The sequence below is a fragment of the Phyllostomus discolor genome, chromosome 11 (genome assembly GCF_004126475.2).
Source record: "Phyllostomus discolor isolate MPI-MPIP mPhyDis1 chromosome 11, mPhyDis1.pri.v3, whole genome shotgun sequence".
Taxonomy (NCBI): domain Eukaryota; kingdom Metazoa; phylum Chordata; class Mammalia; order Chiroptera; family Phyllostomidae; genus Phyllostomus; species Phyllostomus discolor.
The window spans coordinates 200,884-225,490 of NC_040913.2; the positions used below are offsets into that span (position 1 = coordinate 200,884).

A 24,607-nucleotide genomic window follows, 5' to 3' on the forward strand; every position below is an offset into this window, starting at 1 on the left:
TGAGGAAAGTTTTGGAATTCCCCTTCCAGGAGGAGGCTGAGTGGGGTTTATCCGAGTGGATCTGGGGCCCCAGGGAGGTGCCGCCAGGCCTTCAGGAGCAGTCGGTCCCCATGGGGTCTCTACCTTCGTGGAGCTTTGGGTTAACCAACAACATAGAGCACACACGAGATTCGAGAGAACACATACTGGAGGGCCCCTGCTCTTGAGCCTAGTAAGAAGTTTATGTGATTGGGAAAATGAGAAATAACAATCTAAACTTCTGAAAATAATAAAATGCTCTGACCTAAACCCCCCCCCCCAAAAAAAAAAGAAAATGGTAGTTTTTCAGCTTCCTCCTCCTCTTTTTTCCTTCATGGATAGACTCAATCATTTTCCTTCTCAAGGGTGACTTGCCCTCAGATTCCAGGGGATCCCTGCCCACAGGATTTTAGCTGAGCCACCGACAAATGGTGGTGACTTCCCGACACCGTGTTCTTGGTGAGGGGACAAGCTCCCCATCTTGACGTGTTTTCCCTACCCCGTTGCTCAGAGACTTTGATTCTCTGGAAGAGCAAAACGTGGAGAAGAACAACCAGCTGGCCTTCGACATCGCGGAGAAGGAGCTGGGCATCTGCCCCATCATGACGGGCAAGGAGATGGCCTCAGTGGGCGAGCCCGACCAGCTGTCCATGGTCATGTACCTGACCCAGTTCTACGAGATGTTCCGGGACTCGCTGTCCTCCCGTGGTGAGGACCTGGGGCTTGGGTGGGGGTGGGGGCCCCCGTGTCCTCGTTGGTGCTCCCAAAAGCAGGCCGGCACTGACTCCCGTCCTCACCCTGGCCTCTCATGCCAAGGCTGTGAGTACGTAGCAGCCCTTCTGTCCAAAGGGTTCCCGGACTGCACCCCCTTCTCCTCCCTTTCCTCTCAGAACCAGCCTTTCTGAAACAAGCGGTTCACGCTTGTGGGCTGTTCCTCTCCTGCCCAGCCTTTGTCACCCCTGGTGGCCCTCACTGCTCTGCCAGACAGATAGATGTCTGTCATCACGAGGCCCCACGTGTCCACATGCACCTCCCCTTCTGTGGCTCGCTGCGCCGGTCCACACGGTGGGGTGACCGCCCTTCCTGGACTCTCTCCCATCCTCGGCGTCTGGGACCCTGCCCCGGACGGGCTCCCACTCTTCTCTCTGTCACCGGTCCTCCCCTGGCTCCTCTGACTTCCCCTCTGCTTTCCCGCTTTCCAGCGTCTCTCCAGCATGAGGCCCCAGTCTGTCCGCCTGCTGCCCCAAGAGTTTCTGTCGCCATCTGTTATCTCTGGAATGAGCAGAGCCTGGTGTTCAAGAGTGTTACCCATGGGCCTCAGGCTGGGCTTACACCCCAGTCCTAACACCTGTCCAACTTTGGGCCAGTTACTCCATTTTCTTGTGCCTCAGTTTCCCCATCTGTAAAACGGGGTTCTTCTATAGTGATATGCTAAGAAGAATGCGTCTCAAATGGAAGCACTTAATAAATGCTAGCTGTACTATTAGTTTCAACTATTTTTAAAAAATTACTGTTGTTACTAAGAAGACATTAGAATCTGTAGTTGGTGATGCTCCAGGGTCTTCCAGCCCATGTGGCCTCACAGATGTCCGTGGCTTTTTCTGACAAGATGCACAGTGTTTACAGTAGAAACCCCAGGCTCGGACACCAGTCCACACGGTCAGGGAGCCCCTCAGTGTGCAGTGGGTATCTGGGCTTGGAGCCCCAGACCCCGCCGTGGCCCTGCGTCCCCCTCTGCCTTGAGGCTTTTATCACGGAGGTGAGGCTCCAGCGCTCTGCTCCGACGACCAGTCACCGCCGACTTGCAGCTCCTGTAGAAGGTCCTGTGACGCAGGTGGAGGGGAAGGAGTGGGCGTTGTTTGTGTTGATGGAGAAAGAGACTCGGTGTCTGCACCTGAGTGCGTGCTCTCTGTGCGATTTCCTGCTGACCCTTCAGAGCCTCCAGGGGTCCCGAGAGGCCCCTGCAGCTGGGGCAGCCTGGCTGGTCCTCTGGGGCCTCTGCAGTGCTGTCCTTGACCGCTGCCTCTGCCCACAGATGCCGCAGCCCTGAACGCTGAGGAGAAGGCAGTGCTGGTAGCCAGCACCAAGTCCCCCATCTCCTTCCTGAGCAAGCTCGGCCAGACCATCTCCCGGAAGCGGTCCCCCAAGGTGAGTGGAAGCAGCTGTGATCAGCTGCGAGCCCAGTGGCGAGGTGTGGCACGGAGAACAACGCAGTCTGGTTCCTTCTCGCTGCAGGACAAGAAGGAGAAGGACTCGGACGGGGCTGGGAAGAGGAGGAAGACCAGTCAGTCCGAAGAGGTGCGAGTCATCTGGCATTTGTTGGAACAATTACGTCAAATCGCCCTTTTTGTCTTAAATCTTAGTTTTCAAACTGGTGTTGCTAGACCTTTCCATGTCCCCCTTTATCAGGCTGCTTGTGGACAAGGTGCTTTTCTGTGGGCTTTGCCTCTGTCTGATGTTTTGGTGACACACACAAGCCCGCTGTCCTGGGCGGTGGTGACGCCAGCAGGAGTCGGGGACCCTCCCCCACTCCGTCTGAGACTAGAGCTCGGAAACGCGCTCGCCCTGTGCTCCTTCCTGGGAGGGGCACGTGGGACTCCTCTCACGAAGGCCGTTGGGTGTCCCTGTTGACCAGGAGGAAGTGCCCCGGGGCTGCAGAGGAGGGCGTCCAGCTCTGGGGAGTGCTCTGACCGACCGGAGGACCGATGTTGCCCTCGGCAACCAGAACAAAGTCAAGTACATGGCGACCCAGCTGCTGGCCAAGTTTGAAGAGAACGCGCCTGCCCAGTCCAGCGGCCTGAGGAGACAGGTGAGCCCTTCTCACACCTGCCCATCCCCACCGGAAGGGGGGCTCTTCTCAGTCGAAGGAGATGGGGGCGCGTGGCTGAGGCCGGTCTCTGCTCGTCCCTGTCCAGGCATGGCCGATGAGCTCTGGAGTTCCTGGGGCCCCGTGCCCCCCTCCTCTGAGGCATCGGGTGGCAGTCAGCAGGGGGACTTGAAACATAGGCCTCCGAGTTCACGCTCACGCCGTGAAAGCAGTCTGTGCCGAGTCCCGTCCCTGATCAGTCGCCCCTCCCTCCACCGGTCCTCAGTGCACACCGGCTCCCACAGCCAGGCTGTCCTCCCCGTGCACAGTCCGGGCTGCCTCTCTCAGGACTCGGGCCGCAGCCCCACCATCCACTCCCAGCGGCACCTGTGCCGTGTGCCAAGCCAAGCCCGCCGGCTGCTCCCCTGGGGCCTGCACACTGGTTCCTCATCCTCTGAACACGGCACAGAGGTGACAGATGTCCTGGCTGAGAAGCAGCTCTGCGTGCCTCAGGCGACTCTCCTGGGCACTCCTGAACCAGGCTGAGACAAGGAACCTCGTGCGGGTCCCACCTGTGCGAGCCGGCGGAGCCTTGAAGGGCGTCTGTGCAGGGCCTTGTCTCTGCTCTCCCTGGTCTGAAAGCCACTGAGACGTCTGCAGGGGTGGGGCTGGGACCCGGAGGTCTACCCCCAGGGACCTGCCTGCTGTTGCTTGTTCCTCGTCCTCAGCCCTCAGCTCTGCAGCAGCGATGGCCCTGTGGGCGGAGGGGACTGGGCTCCAGGGGTCGCTCACCTGTAGGCTTTGTTCATTTTCGGTGAAAGATGAGTGTCCAAACCAGAGTGAATGGTTGAGGCTCAGAACACTGAGCTCCGGAGGAGGGGGGGAGGAGGACCGCAGCCTCTGTCCGTCTGGGGCTGAGGTTTTGTTTTCTTTATTAAGTGAACCTCCCTAAGAATTGATTCCATGCCCCCCCACCCCCAGTACATAGATATGTGTTTGTCCTCCACAAGTCTTTTCTGTGTCTCCTACCATAATGCCCTTTATTTTGCTTTGTCTGCATGTCCTGTCCCCCCCACCTGGCCTGTGTGTCACAGCCGACACAAGAGCGTGGGGCTGGCCAGCTGTCCTGCGGCCGACCTGAACAGGGCCGCCCTGCTCCTACCCCACAGTGGAAACAGGTAAAAGACCTGTCTGGATCCAGAGTGGGCGCCGCCTGAGGGCTGCCCGCCCTGCTCCTCCTGAGTCAGCCCATGCGGGGCCGCCCTTGAACCCAGCCAAGCAAGCCCAGGACTCATCCACACTCGTCTCAGTGACAACTCTGGGCGGGGTGACAGTGGCACAGACCGCGTTGCACGGCTCCTTCCGCTCCTTGGGGTTGAGAAACCTGTTGGCAGGGGGCTGCGATTGGGATGTTAGGACCAGCTGAAGCTGTGTGGTCAGCTGTTTGGGTGCCCTGGCCATCAGGGTGGTGCCATTCTAACTCCGTCCCAAGCTGACTAGGGGCTGACGTGTCCCTGTGACCACTGGAGGGAGGAGCTGGAGGGCCGGGGCGGGGGGGTGCGCCTTTCATAGCAGACAAGAAAACGTCCGAGAAATCGTCTTGAACTATGACTTTGATTTGCTTCAGACTCTGGACAAAGGGTTAAGGGCCTCTTCTTGTGTTTTGTCTACATTTTAAGCGCCCTTACTAGAAATTCTCTCTAGCAGGGTTGTGGTAACTCACGGTAGCTGCCTCCCATGAGCAGCAGGACGGGGAGGAGGGACGGAGCCCCACCGTGCCCCCTCTGCGTCAGCCTGGACGCGTTTCCTCAGGCCTGGTTCCATTTAGGGCTGAGGCTCCGAGACGCTGGGGGTTGGACCCACTGTCCCACGGTGTCTCTGTGCCCGCTGCTGCTAGGCAGCACTGAGCAGGGGCCGGAAGGTTTACAAGGAATACGTTCACGGCAACGTGAATATAACTTGTGTTTCTCACCTGTGTTTTCACGTGCGGCCACATCAGAGGAAGTTTGGGAAAAATGTCCAGATTCAGGGAGCCAAGCGGCCCCATCCCTCTGCCGGGGGGCCTTCTGGGGTGGGGACTGCACTGGAGACTCCCGTCCCTTCCCTCGAAGTCTCGGTGGGAGGCAGGATGGGGAGGTGGGCTCTGGTGGAGGGACTGCTGCAGGGCAGCGTGGCCTCTCGCTGGGCCTGAGCTCCAGGCCCTCACGGGACCAGGGGCAGTGAGCAAGGGGGCAGCTGTCGCCCACGTGGACAAGTGAGCAGGTGGCCCCGAGGCTCGTGCCTGGGCCCCCGTGGGTGAGCACATGGGGACGTCCTGGGCAGGAAGTGCATCCCGAGGGGCTGCCTGGGGCAGCTGCCCGCAAGGGCATCAGGAGCGTGTGTTTGGGGGCCCGTGTGTCTCCTTTTGACACACCTGGCGACTTGCGCCTTGTGCCTGTGCAGCGTGCAGATGTGCAGAGGGTCCCAGTCCGTGACGGAGCACCGCTGAGCTGGGCAGGCAGCAGGGCCGAGCCAAGGCCTCTCCTGTGGACCCTGGGGGTGGGTGAGAGACCAGGTGCCGGAACGTCCCGCCAGGTCCCTGACCTCTGGAGGGGGAGCTGTGCCTTTGCTTGGCTGGGGAGAATGTGTAGGATGTTCCCCTGGTAGTGTTTTCCCAACACCAAGCAGGGAGGGTTCAGGCCTTGCAAGTTGCTGGTAGATTTCCCTCCTAAAAGATAGGTCTCTGGGGGGCAATGTGAAGCTGCAGACACCTGGGGACGGAGGGTGCGGTTAGCACTGGGCCCTCGGCACTGACCCACCGGGCTGCCACCCTGTCGGGAGTGGGGCTGCCTGACAGCACGTGGTCCCGACTCACTTGGGCACAGAACGAGGCAGGAGGGTGTGGCAGTGCCAGCCCAGGGGCCCAGGACCGGTTTTAACTCGGAGGGTTCCTGAGGGTGCTGCTTGCTGGGGACTTTCCTGCTCAGCCCTCCTGGATCCTAGCAGCACGTCCTGGAGGCACACGCTCGGCGCCTTGTCCAGCCTCGGTGGGGAAGGAGGTCGTCTTGGGAGGTGGGAGCAGGTTCGGGGGGCTGCTGCCCAGCCCCACACACAGAGTCCTCCTCCTCTCAGGCCCCACTGGTGCAGCTCCACTCGGTGGTGGTTTCCTGAGTCCCATGGGGCTCTCATCCCGGACGAACTCACCCGGAAGGGCCCCTGGTGTTTAGAAGGGGCTGCACCTAGAGGTGGACCTGGACACCCACCATGGGCTGCACCACACGGCTGTTCTGGCCACGCGGTGCTGGGCGGGGGGGATGGGGGCGCAGGGCCGGGCCCCTTGGTCCTTCTGGACCCAGCTGGAACGTGGCCACAGTTTCACCAGTCTTTTCTCTGTTTGTGTCTGTTGTGCAAAAGCGGCAGGGAAAGGAACGTTCTCGGACCTGTCCCAAAAAAGTGATCACTCTCTCTCCACCCCCCACTCCACCTCCCTGCCGGGCATGTGGCGGCCAGCAGGTGACCTTGTGTGCATGCCCCGTTGTCTGTCTGTGCCGTCCTGCCTGTCTGTGGGTGGCGGGGGCAGAGCCCACGCCGGGGCCCCTCTCTTCAGGGATAACCGTCACAGAGCAGAAAGACCGGTGGCAACCGGAGCAGCCTTTATGGCTACATGCAGTCAGGCTCCTGCCGGCCCTCGGGAGAGAGCAGCTCGCGTTCACAGCCACGCGGCATGCACAGGGCTGAGGTTCAGACCGCGTCTGTCACAGAGACGAGGCCCCAAGCCCTGGGGAGAGACACATGCTCACGTAACCCCATCTCAAGCTGCCGTTTTTGCCTCACTGCCCACGGGTCGGAGCTGAGATGAGCTTTGGGGAGCTCTCAGTGGGGCTGCACGGCAGACCTGCTTCCTTCTGACTCGGACCGCCCAGCCCCTGCTTAGCCCTGTTCTGCCCAGACGCTGGCCCTCCCCCCAGCCCAGGCAGACCCTGGGAAACTGCGCTGTGGTGGGGAGCAGTGGGGCGCAGCAGGCGTGCACGGTGGGGAGCACTCTTCTATGAAGCTGACCCTTGTTGTGTTTCCCCATAAAGTAAAATGCCAGCTGCAGAGGCAGGACCTGGGACAGGCAACTCCTCCGTCGAGGGCCTGGGCTGTAAAGGCCCGGCCAGTGCCTGACCACTGTGGCCCCCCACCTGTCTCCGCATAAGAGCCGGGCACAGGAGCAAAGCCTGGGGGCAGTCCGGGAGCTCTCCTCGTGTGGTCTCGGCTGTTCTTCTGGGAGCCCAGTGAGGCCCTAGCTGCTGTTCCCCCTTTGCAGAGGAGGAGCCTGAATGGGGCAGGGGCCACCTGGGGAGACCCAGGGGCCCAGCTCTGGCCTTGTCCTGCCTGGACCAGAGCAGCTGCAGCGGAAGCTTCGGGTCAGTGTCCCCAGTACGAGGCTCTAAGGGGGCCCCAGGCACCCCATCCCCGCGGCTCTCGCCTGTGTGTCTCCTCGGGGCAGCGCAGGCAGCCGACCCCATCAGCCAGGTTCCTACCCAGCCACAGGTGTCCCGTCCACTGGCACCACTTCCAGGCTTTGCCCCCCTTGCCTCTCCTTGTCCCCCTTCACAAATGCCACTTTTCCCCATGCTCCTGTGCAGGGACCACTGTACCCCTGTCCCCTTGGGGCAGTGTGTCACCCACCTTTCAGCTCTCTGGAGAGCCCCCCTCCTAACCCACCTCTCTCCTCTGACCTTACGCCTGACGCTGCTGGCCTTGTGCCACCTTTGCACCAATAAGTCCCTGCTCATCGTGCCGCTGACCTCACTGGGGGCTGGGTGAGCAGCACGGCTGTGCACAGCGTGGTCCTTGGGTCACCTGCTCTGGCGTCAGTGGGATTGGGGTTCCTTGGGTTAGGACTTGGCTGGGGGCAGGGATCTGTGTTGACATAACTCTGATTCTACAGCTTTGTCACTTAGGTCCAAATAGAGTTTTTAGGTGGAGCTTAAACATCTCCTTTGTTGCCAACAGACGCGCAGGGACCGTGATGCCGACCACCGCGGCAAGCAGCGTCCCCACCGTGAGCGGGTAAACGCACGGACAGCCTGTGGCCCAGGCTGCTGAGGCCACACAGATGGGCACATGGGGGGAGGGGGATGGCCCCCCTCCTCTTGCTTTTTGCACGCTCTTGTCACCCAGCCGAGAGCCAGTGCCCTTTTGCTGACAGTGGTGACTGGTGCCAGCAGCATGCACAGCCGAGTGCCCATCGTGGCACTCTGATAGGCAGGTCCTGTGGTTGGGGGCCCATGGCACCCCGTTGCTGCCCTCCCCCCCGCCTCATTCCCACCCCAGCACGCGTGTGTGGCTTCTCAGGGCACAGGGTGGGAGCAGCCAGCAGGTGGCCTTTGCTCAGCTCCGAGGACAGAGGTGGGGCTTGAGATGGAAGCACTCAGTGACGGGATTTCCTGAATGTGAGGAGGACAGAGGGAAGGGAGGCGTTGACGGGGGGGGGGGGGGGGGGAGCTGCAGAGGAAGGCTTCCACCACCCACAGGAAGAATGGCGATGACACTGGGCCGTTGGGTGACTTGATGGGAAGCAGAGGTGCCCGTTTTAAAAAGCCTGCTTATGTCTTGCCACCCCCCCCCCCGCCCCCCAGGTTGCTGTCACCTGTAAAGGTGGGCTAGCAGGTGGGGCAGGGGGCTGTGCCAGTGCTAACCTCACATGGGTCTGCAGCTGCCTTCCCTGCCCCTCCTGCCTCGGCTGTCCAAGAAGCCTGGCCCCGGCTCCGGCTCCATGGTCCCTCAGTGGCCTCTCGGGTCCGTTGAGAAGCTGGTCACAGGCCCGGTCCCTGTGCCTGCGATGAGCCAGGCCCGCGATCAGGACGGCTTCCACACACAGCTCTGGGAGCCCGGCCTCTGCGTTTTCACAGAGTGGGGCCCTGCCCTGTGTGCTTCGGAATGCATACTTAACGAGGATTTAGTGATTTTTACCACAATGAAGAGTGAGGGAAGCGTGTGGAATCCAAGGAGACACGCTGGTGGGGGGGGATGTTGGGGTCGGGGGCTGCCGTGCGCAGGAGGGAGGGTGGCGGCAGGAGCCTCCTTCCGTTTTCTCACAGGGCTGGTTTCCAGGCGCTGCACTGCAGGGGCTTCTCGGGGCCACTGCGCAGTGTCCTCGCAGGACTTCCCGTGACAGTGCTGCACACACGCTGCTGCCCTCTGCCCCACTGCCCCCCACACCCCACACCCCACAGGCACCCACTGTCCAGCCCCCGGAAGCTCAGTCTGCTCTCCCTCCTGCTGGGTCGCACTGCTCTGCGGCGATGCACCCCAGCACCCCGTCAGCTGATCGTGGGGAGCATGGGCTGGTGACACACTGTTGTCCCTCCGCGCTGTGACATCAGTTCGGGCTGCTGGGAAACTGAGCATTTCTCATTTGCCAAAACTCCACCACCTTCCCCGTGTCTGGGGACTGCGTGGGTCTGTCCCTGCAGAGACCCCGCCCATGCTGCCCATGAGCTGCCCATAGTCTGCAGGGGACTGGGAGCCTCACGTCCCTTCTCGTGGTGACCACTGAGGTTGGGCGGGCTCCTGGTGGGCAGAGCACTGGTGGTAGGAAGAAGAAGAGCCGCACTGCTGGCCTTCATGTGGGGGAAGCAAGCTCTCCCCTAGACTTGCATCTCCTGCCCAGGAGAACCCAGACTGGGGGGTGAGAGGCCCTGCAGAGCCAAAGTCCGGGGGTTGGGGTTAGGGGCAGGCCGTGCATGCTGCTGCTGCTGCTGCTGAGAGCGTTCCTTTACCACGTGGCTTCTCGGGTCACGGTCTGGAGTGGGAAAAGGCCCTGGAAGTGGCGGGCTGTGCAGGTCCAAGTCCGTCTGTGACTTCACATTTCCTCTGATTCTTCTCTCCGTCTTGTGTTTTATAGCCAAAGTCTGAACCTTCTCGTCGATTTTTTGTCGACCAGTGGGAGCTTTCTCTTAGTCTCCGTTCCTCCAGCCGCCCCGCCTCTCCCTCCTCTGACTCCCTGCGACAGGTAGCAGGCCTGGGGCCGGGCGGGGCTCTGTGTGCCTGCGGCCCCTGCGCACGTCGCTGCACGTGGCCACCGGCCGGGCAGGCGGCAGAGCGCTCGACTTTGGCTCGTCTCCTGTAGGGACCCGTGTGTGTGTGTGTGTGCGCGCGCACATCAGCCTGTTTTACACGTGCCGTTTGTGAGCATGTGCCTGGGTTGGAGAGGCTGCCAGCTTCTGCTGCATCAGGTTCTGTGGACATAAGCCTACTTTCAGTGCAGTTCACTGTATCAGTAATGGTAAACACTTCTCGCTGCTAGGTTTGTAGCTCCAGATGTCTTTAGAAAACAGGAACCCCAGCTTAGCTGATCTCTTAAGTGGCGTGAACGTGCAGAGTGCTGGGCGTCTGCTGAGCCGCTGTCGCTGAGGGCTGTGGGCCTGAGCCAGCCTCCCAGTCGTAGACAGAGGATAGAGGGTTGCTGCCTTCCATCTTGCCCCCTGTCCTCAAGCCTGCGCTGGCCACGGATGGGGTGTGTGGAAGCAGGTGCACAGGTGGCAGCAGCAGGACAAGTCCAGCCATGGCTGCGCTGGAAGTGCAGGAAGAAGGAAACCACCTGTTCTTTATGCCCGGGACAAAGAGCCTCTCTTGGAGGATGCTTGTCATCATCACATCCCTGAGACCTAGGTGTGACAGGGTCCTGCGCTTGCAGCCATCCCTGAGCTGATCCCAGGGCTGTCCTGACAGTGCAGTGTTCAGGGCGGGGGGCATGTGCAGCAGCATGGCCCCAGGGCCCGCTCTGCATCCCAGCCTCGCCCCTGAAACCCAAGCCAGGCCTCAGGCACCACAGATCAGAGGAGTGCGGTTCCCGCTCCATGGTCAGCTCCGCTCTGCCTGGCGCTGGTCAGCTCCTGGCCTCGGGTCTCCCGGGACCCTGACCTAGGGAAGCTTCGGTGTGAGGGCTGCGTGTTTTTCTCAGCCACTAAAATGCACCTGAATCCTCAGCCTCGGCTCCAGCCAAGCCTTAGAGCATCGCTGGCCCACTTTGACCTGGTCAGCACCCCCTCCGGGGCTTCCCCTTCTGCCAGACAGGGTACGCCTCGCACAGCAGTTCCCTCGCACGTGGCTTTGGTGTCTGTCCACTCAAACCCTCTCTAACTGCAGTGACAGCTGCCCCTGCAAGCCCTGCGTCCTGCAGCTCAGGAGCAGCATGTCCCACATGCAGATGTCCTGGCCGTCTGTCTGCACACAGAAGCATTCTTGGGCATGGAGCCCCCAACAAGACTCTCACCTCCTTCCCCAGGCCAGACTCACAGTGGGGTTCCCCAGCAGGAAGGCTTGCAATTAGAATTGGATGGTTTCTCCTATTGCGTTTTTAGCATTGCTAGAAAGAGGACTTATTTGGTTAGATTTTTTTCTTTTCCAACCTATAAAAACGAGTTCCTCTGGAACAGAAACCTTTTCTGACTTCCCAAGACTAAACAGAGTAGCATGTCTGCATGCTCGGGGTGTGGGCCCTGCAACTGCACCTGAACTGCCCACCCCGGGGCAGCCTGGCCCTGGGGCCTGGGCGGAACACAGATACCCACAGTGCAGATGGGCTGGCAGGGGCCTTCCAGGTAAAGCCGGGGGATGTCTGATGCACCTGACGGTGGTTATGAGTGGAGCGACACCCACGAGGAGGGAGGTTATCTGTCACTCACGTGGAGAGTCTGGCTTTCCGAGGATGAGCTTTCTCACTGAGGAAGTGACCCCCAGGCCCTCCCAACCCCAGGACTGTGCTGTCAGCCAGGCGCCTGTCGGGACAGCATCACCCCTGAGTTCTCTGTGCGGTTTGAGTCACCAGGGACCGAGGCCCATCTTACTCTGCTCTGTGTGTGTGCCCCGTCTGTGTGCCCGCCCACCCCCCCCCCACACAGCACTGTGTTCCCCAGACAGACACGGCCGACGGGCCCCTGTCCCGGGCACAGCCCCCCACCCAGCCGTCGCTCGCGTGGACACCAACACCTGTTGCTTCCCTGCTTGTGGACACCGTGTGGGCATGGTCTGGATGCTGCACCTTGTGTTCACTGTGCACCTTTCAAAGAGTTCTTTGTCTTAACTCATTTGTTTTTCCTTCTCATTCCCTTCATTCTGGTCTCTGTGTAATCTCCAACCAATAGAAGTATATAAAGATGTACACGGGTGGAGTGAGCTCATTGGCTGAGCAGATAGCCAATCAGCTTCAAAGGAAAGAACAGCCCAAAACCCTTCTAGACAAGAAGGAACTGGTAAGCTCTGTACTGAGGAACCGTCTCTAGATGTAACACGGCTGTGGCAAGCATGCCTGCCTCGGCCTGAGAACTGCAGTGACACGCAGGGCCCGTGTGTGCCAAGGGCCCTCATTTCCTAGTGTGTCTAAGTTCCGTGACTGAATCTCCAGGGCTGTAACCATTGGTCAGCTAGAGTGTTGGTGGAGAAGCTCACTCGCTTTCTCTGGGAGTGACAGCTCTGGAGGCCAGGAACCCGTGTCCATGCAGAAACACACGAACAGGTCCTGTGCACTTTTATGTGACCTTCCCAGGCAGTTCTGTCACAACAGTGTGGTTTGAGTTCTACGCAACTCTGTCAGATGGACTCAGGTTTTCTCTCGGCCGCTGGTGCACGCGATGCGGCAGTGCCTCGTGCTGAGTGCAGTGGGGACAGTCAGCGTGGCGGGCCGGGAGCAAAGGGAGTGTCTCGGGCTGCCTCGCAGCAGGGCCCCAGGGAGGCCTGTGCCCCTGGGAGCAGCCCAAGACGGCACCTTGACGCACCTGCCCCACCCTCTGCAGGGCTCCATGAAGAAGGAGTTCCCACAGAACCTGGGAGGCAGCGACACGTGCTACTTCTGCCAGAAGCGGGTGTACGTGATGGAGCGGCTGAGCGCCGAGGGCAAGTTCTTCCACCGGAGCTGCTTCAAGTGCGAGTACTGCGCCACCACGCTGCGCCTGTCGGCCTATGCCTATGACATCGAGGACGGTGAGTCTCCCTCCCCTCCGGGTCTCTCCTGACCCTGCACAGCTGTCTCTCCAGCCTTCGTTTCTCTCCACGGCGCTGATAAACAGTCCCGGTCCCCTAGGATCCTGGGACCGCAGCCCTGCATTGCGCAGGGACTGGTAGTGAAAATGGCCTGGACGTAGTCACCTCCCATCCCCGAAGACACTGGGTACCAGGGGCAAGATGTGGACCAGTCTGTCTTGACTTTTGAGAAGGGGAATCCCACCTGTTGTCTAAGCTCAGTGGCAGCACCGTGACACCAGACCCGGCCCGGCCTGGGCTCTCAGGCATGGGCCTCCTGAGCACGCCAGGACTGGGCCAGGGCCTCTGCTCTTGGCCACAGCGTCTCGGGCGAATCGAGTCCCTGATAGGAGCCCCAAGCCCAGCAGAGGGACACATGAAATTAGGAGATGGCCACTTGGGCACCCAGACTGCCCTTGTCGTGCATTAACAGGCCAGAGGCCTGTCAGTCAGGAGAGGCCCTGACAGAGCCAGAGTGGTGGACTGAGAGGAGGTGATTCACTGTCCTGACCCTGGGCCTCCTGCCCCGTAGGTGAGAAGCCCCTCCCAGTGCGGGCAGGACCCAGATGGCAGGGAGATGAGGAGGGTGCTGTCCGGGCTAGACTTGGGTTCCCTTGTCCCATACACTTGCCCTTTGGATAGCAGCTTAGATGTCCACGGACTGGGCCCGCAGGAAGAGCCCCTGCACGTCTCCCAACTGTCCTCTATGCCTGGGTTACTTCTGCCTCTTCCTGTGCGATTGGCCTGGTAAGAGGGGCCCTTAAGCACCTACCGGTGGGTGCCCAGGTGTGTTTGCCCGTGGACAGCACGCTCGTCGCTGCTGCTTCCTCTCAGGGACACGAGCGGAGTGTGAGGTGGCACTTTGGTTGTGAAGATGAGACAAGCGCCTGCGGAGCTGCAGCCGCGTCGGGGCGTCTGGTGGGGCAGAGCTGTGGCGTGTAGGTTCTAACTGAAGGACACTCAGGAGCTCAGGAGCCGTTCGGAACGACTGATCCGACCTCAGGCTCGACACAGAGAGATGCAAAGGGAAGAGCTGGTACACTTGGGGGGGGGGGGCGGGGGGCAGTGGTGTGGGGACGGGCCAGGACTGGCCTGCTGGGTATGTGCCCTGCTCTTGACCTCGAGCAGGGAGACAGTGGGCTAACCCAGCTCCCCCGGGCTAACCCGGGTGGATTTTGTATCGGCTCCATCAGCCTCTCCACACAGGCCCAGTGAGCTGGAGAAGAGAGCGGAATTTTAGGAGCCTGTTCTCCAACAAAATCCCTGTGTGATTCAGAACTCAAACCACAGGGCCTCTGATAAGGAAAGAAAAGGCCGGGGAAGGTGAGGCTCAGGACGAAGGAAATCACCCCGGTGCTGTGCCAGGCCCTTCGGCGCGTACGGGGTCGTTCCCCCCTTACACCACCCTGGGGGGCTGGTTCTGTCTGTAATTTTACGAGTCGGGAAGCTGAACTCAGAGGCTAGAAGTGGCTGTCCACCTTCGCACTCTCTGAGACCCCCTTCAGTCCAGCTGCCCGGCAGCAGTGACTCGGGGCCTGTGTCAGCTCCAGGTGGTGACCTGAGAAGCACACCCTCCAGAAAAACACACACGTCTTCCCCTTGTCCCCGTGGACTCTCCCTCTCAGCCATTGTAAAAGGACACGGGCCGCCCTCAAAGTAAGCTGCTCTTTTGCTTGCCAAGTGCCAGCTTAGCTGTGACTGCTGCCAAGTTTGAAGACGAGAGCTCCAGATCAGACAGCATCACAAGTCTCCCCTGCCGTCCTGAGAGGGAGCGCGTGCGGGGCCCCGCCCATCTCTGCCAGGCCCATCCTGGCCACACTGCAGCCCCACCCCACTATGGCCCCCATAGGCTGCTTCCACAAGGCAGCCGGGGCGTAAATCAGATCTCCCCAGTCCAAGTCTGCTACTATGCAGATGGCAGCCCACCTTCCCAGGCGGAGGGCCCCGCATCCGCCGCCCTGCCCAGGTCTCCAGCCTCTCCACTAGGAGCTTCCCCCAGCTCCCTGAGCCCAGCCACACCGGTCTCCTGTCTGTTCCGGACACACGGTTACCTCGCTGCCCGAGGACTCGGCCCTCGCTGTCTGCTCCCCTAGAGTGCACTCCCCCCACCTTCTCCGGGGTGTCCTGTCACTCACATCCTCAGAGAGGCATCAGCATACCTGGCCTGCAGGGCTCACCACCACCTGGTCCTGCTTCACACGCCACCTGCTCCCTCCGTGCAGAGGCCAGGCTGTCTCCTGATGGGAGCGTCCTCGGTGATTTGCTTGCAACTTGGGATGTGATGGCACTGGGTGGATGAGTGCGGGGCCTAGCTTCCCTGGAGCTGTCTGTGTTCTCCAGCTCCCTTGTCCACCCACTTCCACACTCAGTCACCCCAACTCCGCACTTTGTTCAGGCTGCGTAAAACCAGGGACTCGACTGCATCAGCTGTAACCTGTGGTCCATGTGTCACACGGGTGTGGCGCAGTGGCTGCAAGGGGCACCTCCAGCGCCAGGCTTCTGATCCTGTCCAGCGACAGTGGGGTGGGGCCCCTGGGCAGGCTGCTTAGCCTTTCTGTGAAAGGCAGGTGAGAGGACTGACCTCACTGGACTCTGAGGAGTAAAGGAGTTGATGTAAAACAGTTATAATAGAGTCTGGCGCATGATCAGTGTCAGATAAAAAAAGGAGCTCTTTTTGTAGTCAGCCTGAGAAGCAGGAAGCACACCAGGCCGAGTGTGAGGAGGAGACCCGTCCCCGGGCGCCCGAGCCCTGGGACGCGTGGCGTCTCCCTTCCTCACCTCGGTCGAGGGTGCAGGGCAGCGGGTCTTCGGGTTCCGTGGAGGAGCAGAAGCCGCACGGTTCAGAGCTATTGAAAGGTGGAGACAGTTCAAACTGCAGTCTGAGGTCATGTTCCTGGAAGAAACAAGGTTCCGGAACGTCTTTGAAAATGGCCTTTGGTTGGGCTCGTGGGACTTGTGTTTAGAACCTAAACTGTTTGTCCTTATCAATTTAGGATATCGTAGCTAATTCTCTGAGAATCCGCTGGCAGGTTAACCTGTTCTGTTGTGTTGTAAAATCTAGGGTTCTGCTTTAGTAGGACAAAGCAAATTAGCGCAGGGGAAAGAGTGGAAGAAAGAAAGTAGCCGTAACTGTGATTTTCTGATACTATAATAAGCAAGACTCTTGGTCACAAGTAACAGGACCCCGGTCAGATTGGAGCTGGGCGTCGGGGTCACGCCTCCCTTCTGGGAGTGGCCTCGGGGAGGGTGCCCCCTGCACCACCCATAAGAACCCCAGAAGGCTCTCGGTAGCCCGGCTCAGCCACATGCCAGCTCCTGGAGACCATGTCCTGGGTGGGCCGCCGGGGAGGGTGTCCTGCCTGGCTCCTCTGGGCCGCACGTCCGCTTCTGGGGCAGGCAACGCCAGGCTTCCCAGTTGGGAGCCACGTTGGAATCACATAGACAAAGCACAGAAAAGGAGCGTGTGATGTCAGCGCTCACACGTTTTTCCTGATTACATTTTATCTGAGTCCAAGTTAACGGTGAAGTGGTTTATTACAGATGGCAAAAGGACACTGTGTCCCAGCGGAAAAAACCTGCCCACGGCCGCGCTCTCCCGCAGGGACGTCGGCAGTGAGGTGGCTGGGCCGGGCCCGGCCGCCGGCCGCCGTGTCTCCGGGTTCTGACTGAGCGTGCCAGGGGCGACTGGAAATGCTACGTCTGTGAATATTGCGTGAAATTATGGAAGTTCATAAACTGTGTTTTTCTAAAAGATTTATTCAGTGTTGCAGGGGAGTACAGGTAAAAGAAAAACAGAAATCAGTTTCTTTGAAGGGAAAAAATACAAGCAGATCACCATCCAAAGGGGGAAGTGGAGAATTTACCTTGACTTCTGGGACCTCCCCTCTGTCGACTTTTTCTCCCCCACCCCCAGCTTCACTGGGATGGAGCTGACACGTAACATCGTGTGAGGTTAAGGTGCTGGTTTGGTGCATTGCTAACTACGCTGGTTGCCACCACAGTATGGGCCCCTCTGGCTGTCCCGTAGTTGCTACCCGCCCCCCCCGCCCCGCTCCTAACGACCTTCAGTGCAGCGCCCAGTGCTGTGAGCGACAGCCCCCATGCGGGGCACGCCAGGCCCCCACCTGGCTGCTCTCCTAACGGGAACGCTGTACCCTGCACCTTGTCCCCACCCCTCCGGCCTGGCAGCCACCCCTCTGCTGTGTTTCTCTGGGCGTCTTTCTAGGTGACACATGAAGTGACGTCACGTCGTGTTTGTCTGTACTGTATGGCGCATTGCGCTGAGCCCAGCGCCCAGGCGCCGCAGACCCCAGCTCCCTCTCGGGGACCAGCGGCACTTTGTCGTGCGTGTCTGCCTCCCCACACGCCCACCCCTCGGCTGCTGGGGGTGACGCTGCCGTCACACGGGTGCAGGCGTCTCTACAGGGTCTCGGCTTCGGGTTCTTTGGATAACCCCCTGGGAGTGGAGCTGCTGGACCTTATGGCGGTCTTGTTTTTAGCTTGTCAGCCCTCCGCACTGTTTTCCACAGTGACCGCACCAGACCACAGGCCCACCCTCAGTGCCGAGGGCTCCCTTTCCCCACACCCTCGCCCCCACTCGCTCTCGTCTGCTTGTTGACAGCCATGGTGACGGGCACGAGGTGACGCCTCATGGTTTCTTTCACATCTCCCTGACGAGTGGCACTCCCCTGTCAGCTGCCTGCTGGCCATTTGTGTGTTGTCTCTGGAAAACTAGTTCAGTCAGGTCGTTAGATTTTGTGCTGTTGAGCTAAGTAAGTTCTTTACACAGTTCGGACATTAATCCCTTGTCAGGCATGTGATTTACACACCTCTTCTCAATCAGTTGTTGGTTTTTCATCTCACTGGTGGTTTCTTCGGCTTGCGGGAGCTTTTAGTTGAACACAGTCCCACTTGCTTATTTTTTGCTCTTGCTGTTGCATCCAGAAAACGACCTCCAGGCCAGTGTCCCGGGAGTCAGTCCCCTCAGCTTCTGGGAGGTTTACAGCCTCAGGTCTCAAGCTGGGGCTTCCGTCCGTTTCGGGGTCACTTTTGTGAGTGGTGGGAGACAGAGGCCGATGCCGCTCTCCCCACTTTCCCAGCACTGTTGACTGGAGGGATTCTCTCCCTGTTGAGCCTCTCAGCCACTTGTCAGAATCCGCGGACTGTCCGTGTGGATTTAGTTCCAGGCCCCTGACTCCAGCCACTTGGTCTGTGTGTCTGCTTTCTTGCCGCAATCACTGTTGTGACACTACAGCCTCGAAATACTGTCGGAAGGCAGGAGCGTGGGAGCTCCAGCCTTGGTCTTTCTCAGGGCGGCTGCTTGGACTACTCAGCGTCTTCTGTGGCTTCACACACGTGGAGGACTGTTTTTCTAGTTTTGTGGAAAATGCCCTTAGTGTTTTCTTAGGGGCTGCATTGAACCCATAGATTGCATTGGGTGGTGTGGACATTTTAATAATATTAGTTCTTCCTACACATGAACTTGGGACGTCCTGCCAAACGTCATCTTCAGTTTCTTTTACCAGCATCTTGTCATCTTCGGTGGACAGGTCTCTCACCCCCAGTTAGATTTATTCCTGAGTATTTTCTTGTTTTTGATACTGCCGTAATGGGATTGTCTGTGTCTTCTCCGGATGTTTTGTTGTTAGCCTATTGAAATGCATCTGTTTTGAGGGGTATGTTGATGTTGTATCCTGAAACTTTACTGAATTCTTTGGTTAGTTCTAGAAGATTTGTGGTGGAGTCTTTAGGATTTTCCCCATACGAGGTCGTATCATCCGCAGACAGAGACACGGCTACGTCTTCCTTTCCTGTGTGGGCGCCGCCGTTCCACCTCCTTGTCAGGGGCCCTGGGCCGGGACCCCCAGCTCTCTGCCGAAGGACTGTGGTGAGAGTGGGTGTCTCCGTCTCGTTCCCAGTCTCAGAGGGAGCCTGCCAACCTCTCACCCCGAGCGTGACGTTGGCATGGGCTCTCACGCGTGGCCTTCGTTATGTTGAGGTGTGTTTGTTCTACATTGAATTTGTGGAGCACGTTTTCACGAAAGGATGCTGTACTTTGTCAAATGCTCTTTCTGAATCTGTTGAGATGATCGCATGATTCCTATTTTTCTTTCTGTGATGGTAACGTGATGTTCCACTTGTACGGATTTGCATATGTTCAGTCACCCTGCGTCCCAGACCTGAAACCACTTTGTGATGCTGAGTGACCTTCTGCATGCGGTTGGAATGCTGTCTGCTACTGTTTTGTCTAGAAGCTTTGCGTCAGCGCCCATCAGGGACTTTTTAGTCTGTTGTTTTCTTCCCTTGCAGTGTCCTTATCTGGCTTTGGCTTCAGGGCGGTTCTGGCTTTGTAGCAGGAGTTTGGGGGCGGTGCCTACAGTTCAGGGTTTTGGAAGACTTTGAGAAGGGTTGTGTCGGTCCTTCCAACACTTGGTGCCGTTCCCCAGTGAAATCGTATCTGGCCCTGGGCCTCTGCCTGGGGAGGGTTTTGGTTACTGATTCAGTCTTCTTACTTCGTTTTGGTCTGTTAAGATTTTCTGTTTCTTCGTGACATAGGTCATGGTGGGTGGTGTGTTTCTAGGAACAGACTTACCTCTTCCGGCTCATCCAGCTTGTTGGCATGTCCTGGTTCACAGGAGTTTCTCACACTCCTTTGAATTCCTGTGGTACCAGTTGGAATGTATCCTTTTTCGTTTCTGATTTTATTGTCTTCTCCTGTCGCTGGTTCTGAATTACTCTACTAAGGGTTTGTTGATTTTGTTTCTATTGTTTCTGTTCTTAAAAACAGCTCTAGTGTTACTGACCTTCCCTATTGTTTTTCTGGTGAGGTTTCCTTATTTCCACTTTGAGAGCAGCTTGCTTGTCCGAGGAGCCCTTGCTCCTGAGCGGAGCGTGACGGGGCCCCCCACCGCAGCTTGTCTGTGGTGTTCAAGAGCCGTTTCAGTGGGAGCAGAGCAGAGTCCGGGAGAATGACCCTTTGTGACCAGCTCCCACCCCCAGCGTCTGGGGAAAAGCCACAGTCGGTGCTTCTCAAACCCCTGACTGTGGGAGTGCGTGCCGCCCCAGGACCCTGTGACACGGAGGCACAGGCCGGACGCTGTAAGGAGTAACTCCAGAGGTTTAGCCCTGGTTCTGTGCTGTGCACTCTAATGCTTTCCCTTCTGTTTTGTTTTGCTTCGCTGTTTGCAGTCCACTGCCGAGTCGGTGGGCTTCGTCTGCACCGCTGGTGGACACGGCAGGCCACTCGGTGCGGCGTGAGCCGTGCTGGCTGGAGGTCCTGTCAGGGTCAGCTGGCGTCCAGTGCCGCCCCTGCAGCCCCCATGCCGCCACCCTGCGCCTGGGTTCATTCTTGGTTTCCCCAGAAAGGCTGCTCCCCTTCTCATGTGACCCGCTTTGTTCCACACACACACTGCTGCTTTGTGCGCGGCACCCCCACCCGCCCCAACCCCTGCACCGTGCCAGCCTGGCGTCAGGCGCTGGCTGGGGGTTGGCCCAGCGGCTTCACATATCAAAAGGAAGCCCTTCCCCTTTAGGTAAATCAGAGTTTTAGGGGGGTCTGGCCTCCCAGGACAAGAAGCCTGGGCCCGGGGTGGAGGCTTCCGGTGGCCAAATGGTCAGGAGTGAAGTTCAGAGTCACGGAGCCATGCTCACGCCCCTTTCCCCTGCCTCTTGCCGCCTGCAGGTAAATTCTACTGCAAACCTCACTACTGTTAACCTGTTTACCACCCCCCCTACCACCCCACCCCAATGTTACCACCAACCCCTGTCCGGCTCCGCACAGAGGAAGAGACCAGCGGTGACCGCCCTGTCTGGGAAGGTAAGGGTCCTCGCCCTCGAGGAGCAGCAGGCTCTGAGTGCTTTGGCATCGGCCCAGTCAGGGTGCAGCCGCGTGCCTTCTGAGTGGGCGTGGAATTGCCCCTCCGGGTGGGGACGGTGCTCTGGAGAGCGTCCCTCAGTCCAGTTCGGGAAGGGGCATATCACTGGGTCCACAGTCTGTCACTCTCTCTTTCTGTAACCGAGAATCAGTATTCCTCCCTCAGTTTCACTGCTGCATGGGCGTTGCCCAGTCAGTGTAGGTGGACCGTGGCCTGTTCCCTGCACAAGGGCCTTGTGGGAGGAGGTCTGGTGGGTGGAGCCAGGTGTCAGCCCCTCGGGAGGTGCCTGAGGAATGGTTTTTGAAGACGGGCCTACTGTGTGAGCAGCACGGCTCTGGCTGTTGGGCACCCTGTCTCCCGAGCTCAGCGGCTCTGGCCCCTCATCTTCTCCTGTGGACTTTCCTAGGATGCCAGAGCACCCCTGCAGGAGGGCCCCGTGGCAGATGCAAGTGGACGGGCCAGCGGTGCTGCTGGCCCTGCAGAAGAACTCCAGGTAGCCTTACTTCCTTGTTTGGCTGGGTGGCAAGTCACTCACTGGGCCTGTGTGACAAGGCCATGGGGATGAGCCAGCACCTCCAAAGCAACATTTCTGCGATTGGGCTTCAGGTGCCCAAAACCCCCTGGACTCCTTTTTCATGTGCCACTGCTCTCATTCGGAGTCCCCTTTCTCTATGGCCTGTCGGAGGGCTGGTGCAGATCCGAGGGGAGTTTCGCGGGCAGGCCGGGGCCGGCCGGGGCGCCGTCTGGTGAACGAGCAGGGCCCGAGTCTGCTGCACCGCTCAGTGTCGCTGTAGCCGTCAGACACTCGGGGCGGCTGCTGCAGGCTCTATCCAGGTCGCCAGACTCCAGAAGCGGCGGCCCTGCACCGGCCCCGTGCGAGTGCAGAGTGGCAGGGCCCCTGGCGGTTCCAGCCCGGGACTCCTGGCGAGCAACAGAGCGGATAAGCGCCCATGGTCTGGATTGGCATGCACCTGAACTTGGAACTCTGGCGTCCCGCTCCTTATTTAGGTGTCTCGGTGGGCTGGCACTTGTCTGCTGCTCTTGACTGTGACCATGAAGGTCGTGCCCTGCCCGCTGGGGGCACAGGACCTCCTCAGGAGGACAGAACTCTGACTGTGCGGTCACTCCCCTTCCTGTGTCGGGCAGGGCGCCATCCCTCCAGCAGCAGTCTCTCTGGTCTCAGGGCGGGACTCAGGGGCTCATGGGCACCCGCTCACTGTGAAGAATTGCATTTTCCCTTAAAACTGCCTCTCTCTGCTCCACGTCCAGCTAGCCGTGTGACACTCCCGTGAGTCAGCCCAGAGCTGGCGAGGGTCGGGGGAGGCGGGAGTCCAGCAGGGGCCATGCATATCTGCCTCACGTTCCGCTCTCAGCAAGCAGATGCATCGCAAAAGCAGCCGTGTAAAGATTCACAAAATCTGCTGTGTAAAAACTAAAGACGATCAGCTAGTGCCAGGATGGTGGAGAAGGCAGGCCGGGAAGAGACGAAGGTTTACCCCCTCCCCTTCACAGGAAAGGGCCCAGGGCCACCGACCTCTTCATCCCCTAGTTGAAGAGTCTTGTTGCATCTGGATAGGCGGGGTGCACCCCAGGGACGCCCACTACACTGTAGGCCATCGCCGTACTTGGGGCTCCTCCCCCTGCACAGGCCCTTTTTATAACCAGGAGGCTTTTCACGCCCTGCAGGTGGTACCACGTTTTATGGCCACAGAAGGTTCTGGAACCTTTTGTAGCCTTGAGCCCTTTATACTCTGCTGTCCTATGAAGGGCTGACAGCCCTTTGCCAAACACAGGAAGCGCTGGCAGAGAAAAAGCCAAAGGATCGAGCCCAGCCACCGTCCTGTGCACCAGGATGTGCTTCTGACCAGGTCGAGACCCAGCAGAGACGGGTTTTCCAAGGAGCCTGGCTGCTCCGTAAAACAGTCCCAGGGATCGAACCTTCCTTCCGGGCGCAGAGCACAAGACAGTCTTTAAAAGGAGCAGGCTCGGGGGCTCGGGCTCCCCGGAGCAGCCTGCGTTTGTCCCCTTCCGTCTGGTTCAGTCGCTGCCCTTGTCGTCCCGTTGGGGAGCATCGTGGGTCTCAGGGTTCCGCTGCGGAGGAGAGTCCCTAAGAGCAGGGAGAGGAGGTGAGAGTGGGGTAGACGGTCACCTCCTTGGCAAAGTGCCCCCGCACCCCAGTCTTGATGGGGGCGGTGCAAGTTGGCAACGGGGTTAAAGAATCAAAACAAACCAAAACTCAAGGCCCTGAGTTAAAATCAGTCCCCAAGGTTCTGTGCTCTGAAGGTGACTGACTTGCCTGTTGTAGCCCAAGGGACCCGAGCTGTGGCATGTCAGACCCAGAGCCCGAGCCCCGGTGAGGGAGGCAGGCACCTCTCCGTGGAGGGGGCCCCGCCGGTGGAGGGAGGGCCAGGCCTGGGTCTGCTCCAGAGACGGGGGCTGTGGGGCTGAGTGTGGCCCAGGCAGGAGCTCAGACCCGGGAGTGTCGGGCTTTGCTGGCAGCCTCTCCAGAAAGGGACAGAGGCGGGGGCGGTCTTTCATAGTTGCCATGGGAGAGATTTGTTTCCTCCTGGGACAGGGATTTCCTTCTTTGTGTCCCAAATTAAGCTTTGATTGGTTAACTAGAGTTTCCTTTTGGAAAAGCTTTGGAAAAAAACCAGGGTTTTGGCGTCCTTGCGTGTGGTAGATGGCAGCCGTGACCCCGGGCCCAGGGCACAGGCACCCCACTGTGCTTGGGAGGGGAGAGAGCTGCGCGAGGGAGCTTAGCTGTGCTGAGAGCAGAGGCCCGTCCCCGCAGCTGCGGCAGTGCCCCGCCCTTCCCCTTCCTCGTGCGCAGCTCTGCCCTCTCCCGTGGGTCCTCTGCCCGTGCACCGAAACCACAGCTGGTGCCCAAAACACAGCCAGCCCCCGGGGTCCGCGTGGACTCTAGGCCTGCAGTGCAGCGTGGTCCTTCCGTGGTCGTCCCATCTGAAGCTGCTGCCTGACTCGGGGTCTGGAGGGCGTTGCTGGCCGTGCTGCTGTGTGTGCTTGGGTGCAGAGACTCTTTTCTGTCCTCAGAGCCTGTAGACCCTTCGTTCCCCCGCGTCCGGCCCGTGTCCACTGCAGGTCAGGCCCTCGCCCAGAGTGCCTTTCCTGGGCCCCACGCACCCCGCCCTGACCTCGGGAGAAGTCTGGGCACCAACCGGCAGAGGAAGGAAAACCCCATGTGAATGCGTGACCCTGAGCCCCACGGAGCCTTTTTATTTGTCCAGGGGAGCCCTGGTCACCTCTCAGGGGGTGGATAACCAAAAATGGGGCGACGGACGGACGGGACGGGGGAAACCCTTTGTCTGTTGTCCTCTGAGGGAAAAGACAGCTTTAACCTAAAACGGGCCTCTCCGAGAGGGGGCCGCCTGGCAGGTGCCAGCTCCCCTCCCCCGGCACCCCTGCCCGACGCTGAAAGGGCGCTAGAAACGCGGGCATTGCTTTGCGCCCCAGCCGGAAGGGCCCTGCCGTGTGGCAGTGCAGGCGTTCAGTCCCGGCTCCTGTCGGGATGTCTCTTCCTGCCGCCAGGGGACCCACCCGCCGGGGGTCCCCGAGGGGCGTCTCTGCAGAGCCTGCTCACAGAGCAGAGACGCTGCAGCCCAGCTGAGCCCCCGGCCCTGCCCGGAGTCGTAGTCAACAGTGACGTGTGGCGTTCATGTCTGTACACGTAGCTATTTATAGAGACTTAGTTTCGTGTATATATATATATATATATATGAGCAGATATTTATATATTGTGACTTCAGTAATAATAACAATAATGATGAAGCTGCTTCTAAAGTTCATTCTTCTTCGGTTCTGGAAACTGAGGGATTGAACTTGGCGAGACAACCCGGCCGGGGTCCAGCTCTGCTCCGCCTGGGAGGGAGCCGGGAGGGAGCCCAGCAGCCAGCACGCC

General features: G+C 59.4%; 1 protein-coding gene across 5 annotated transcripts in view; it reads left to right on the plus strand.

Annotated features, from left to right (window-relative positions):
* The window catches only part of MICAL3 (microtubule associated monooxygenase, calponin and LIM domain containing 3), a 133,284-nt gene that overhangs the window by 66,358 nt on the left and 42,319 nt on the right, over positions 1–24,607 (plus strand). For 2 of the 5 annotated variants that reach the window (XR_004899802.1, XR_004899803.1), the window contains exons 13-25: positions 530–726; positions 2,054–2,166; positions 2,254–2,316; positions 2,654–2,827; positions 3,919–4,002; positions 6,218–6,316; positions 7,805–7,861; positions 9,699–9,806; positions 11,941–12,048; positions 12,589–12,775; positions 20,496–20,525; positions 20,572–20,630; positions 21,095–21,289. Coding sequence is in view for 1 of the 5 variants with exons in the window: in XM_036011128.1 (XP_035867021.1) it covers positions 530–726; positions 2,054–2,166; positions 2,254–2,316; positions 2,654–2,827; positions 3,919–4,002; positions 6,218–6,316; positions 7,805–7,861; positions 9,699–9,806; positions 11,941–12,048; positions 12,589–12,775; positions 20,496–20,525; positions 20,569–20,630; positions 21,095–21,157 (1,345 nt within the window). In the remaining 4 variants the exon portion in view is untranslated. Of the gene's footprint in view, positions 1–529; positions 727–2,053; positions 2,167–2,253; positions 2,317–2,653; positions 2,828–3,918; positions 4,003–6,217; positions 6,317–7,804; positions 7,862–9,698; positions 9,807–11,940; positions 12,049–12,588; positions 12,776–20,495; positions 20,526–20,568; positions 20,631–21,094; positions 21,290–24,607 lie in introns of those variants that run through there. The other 3 variants (XM_036011128.1, XR_004899804.1, XR_004899805.1) reach the window with 3 other exon arrangements.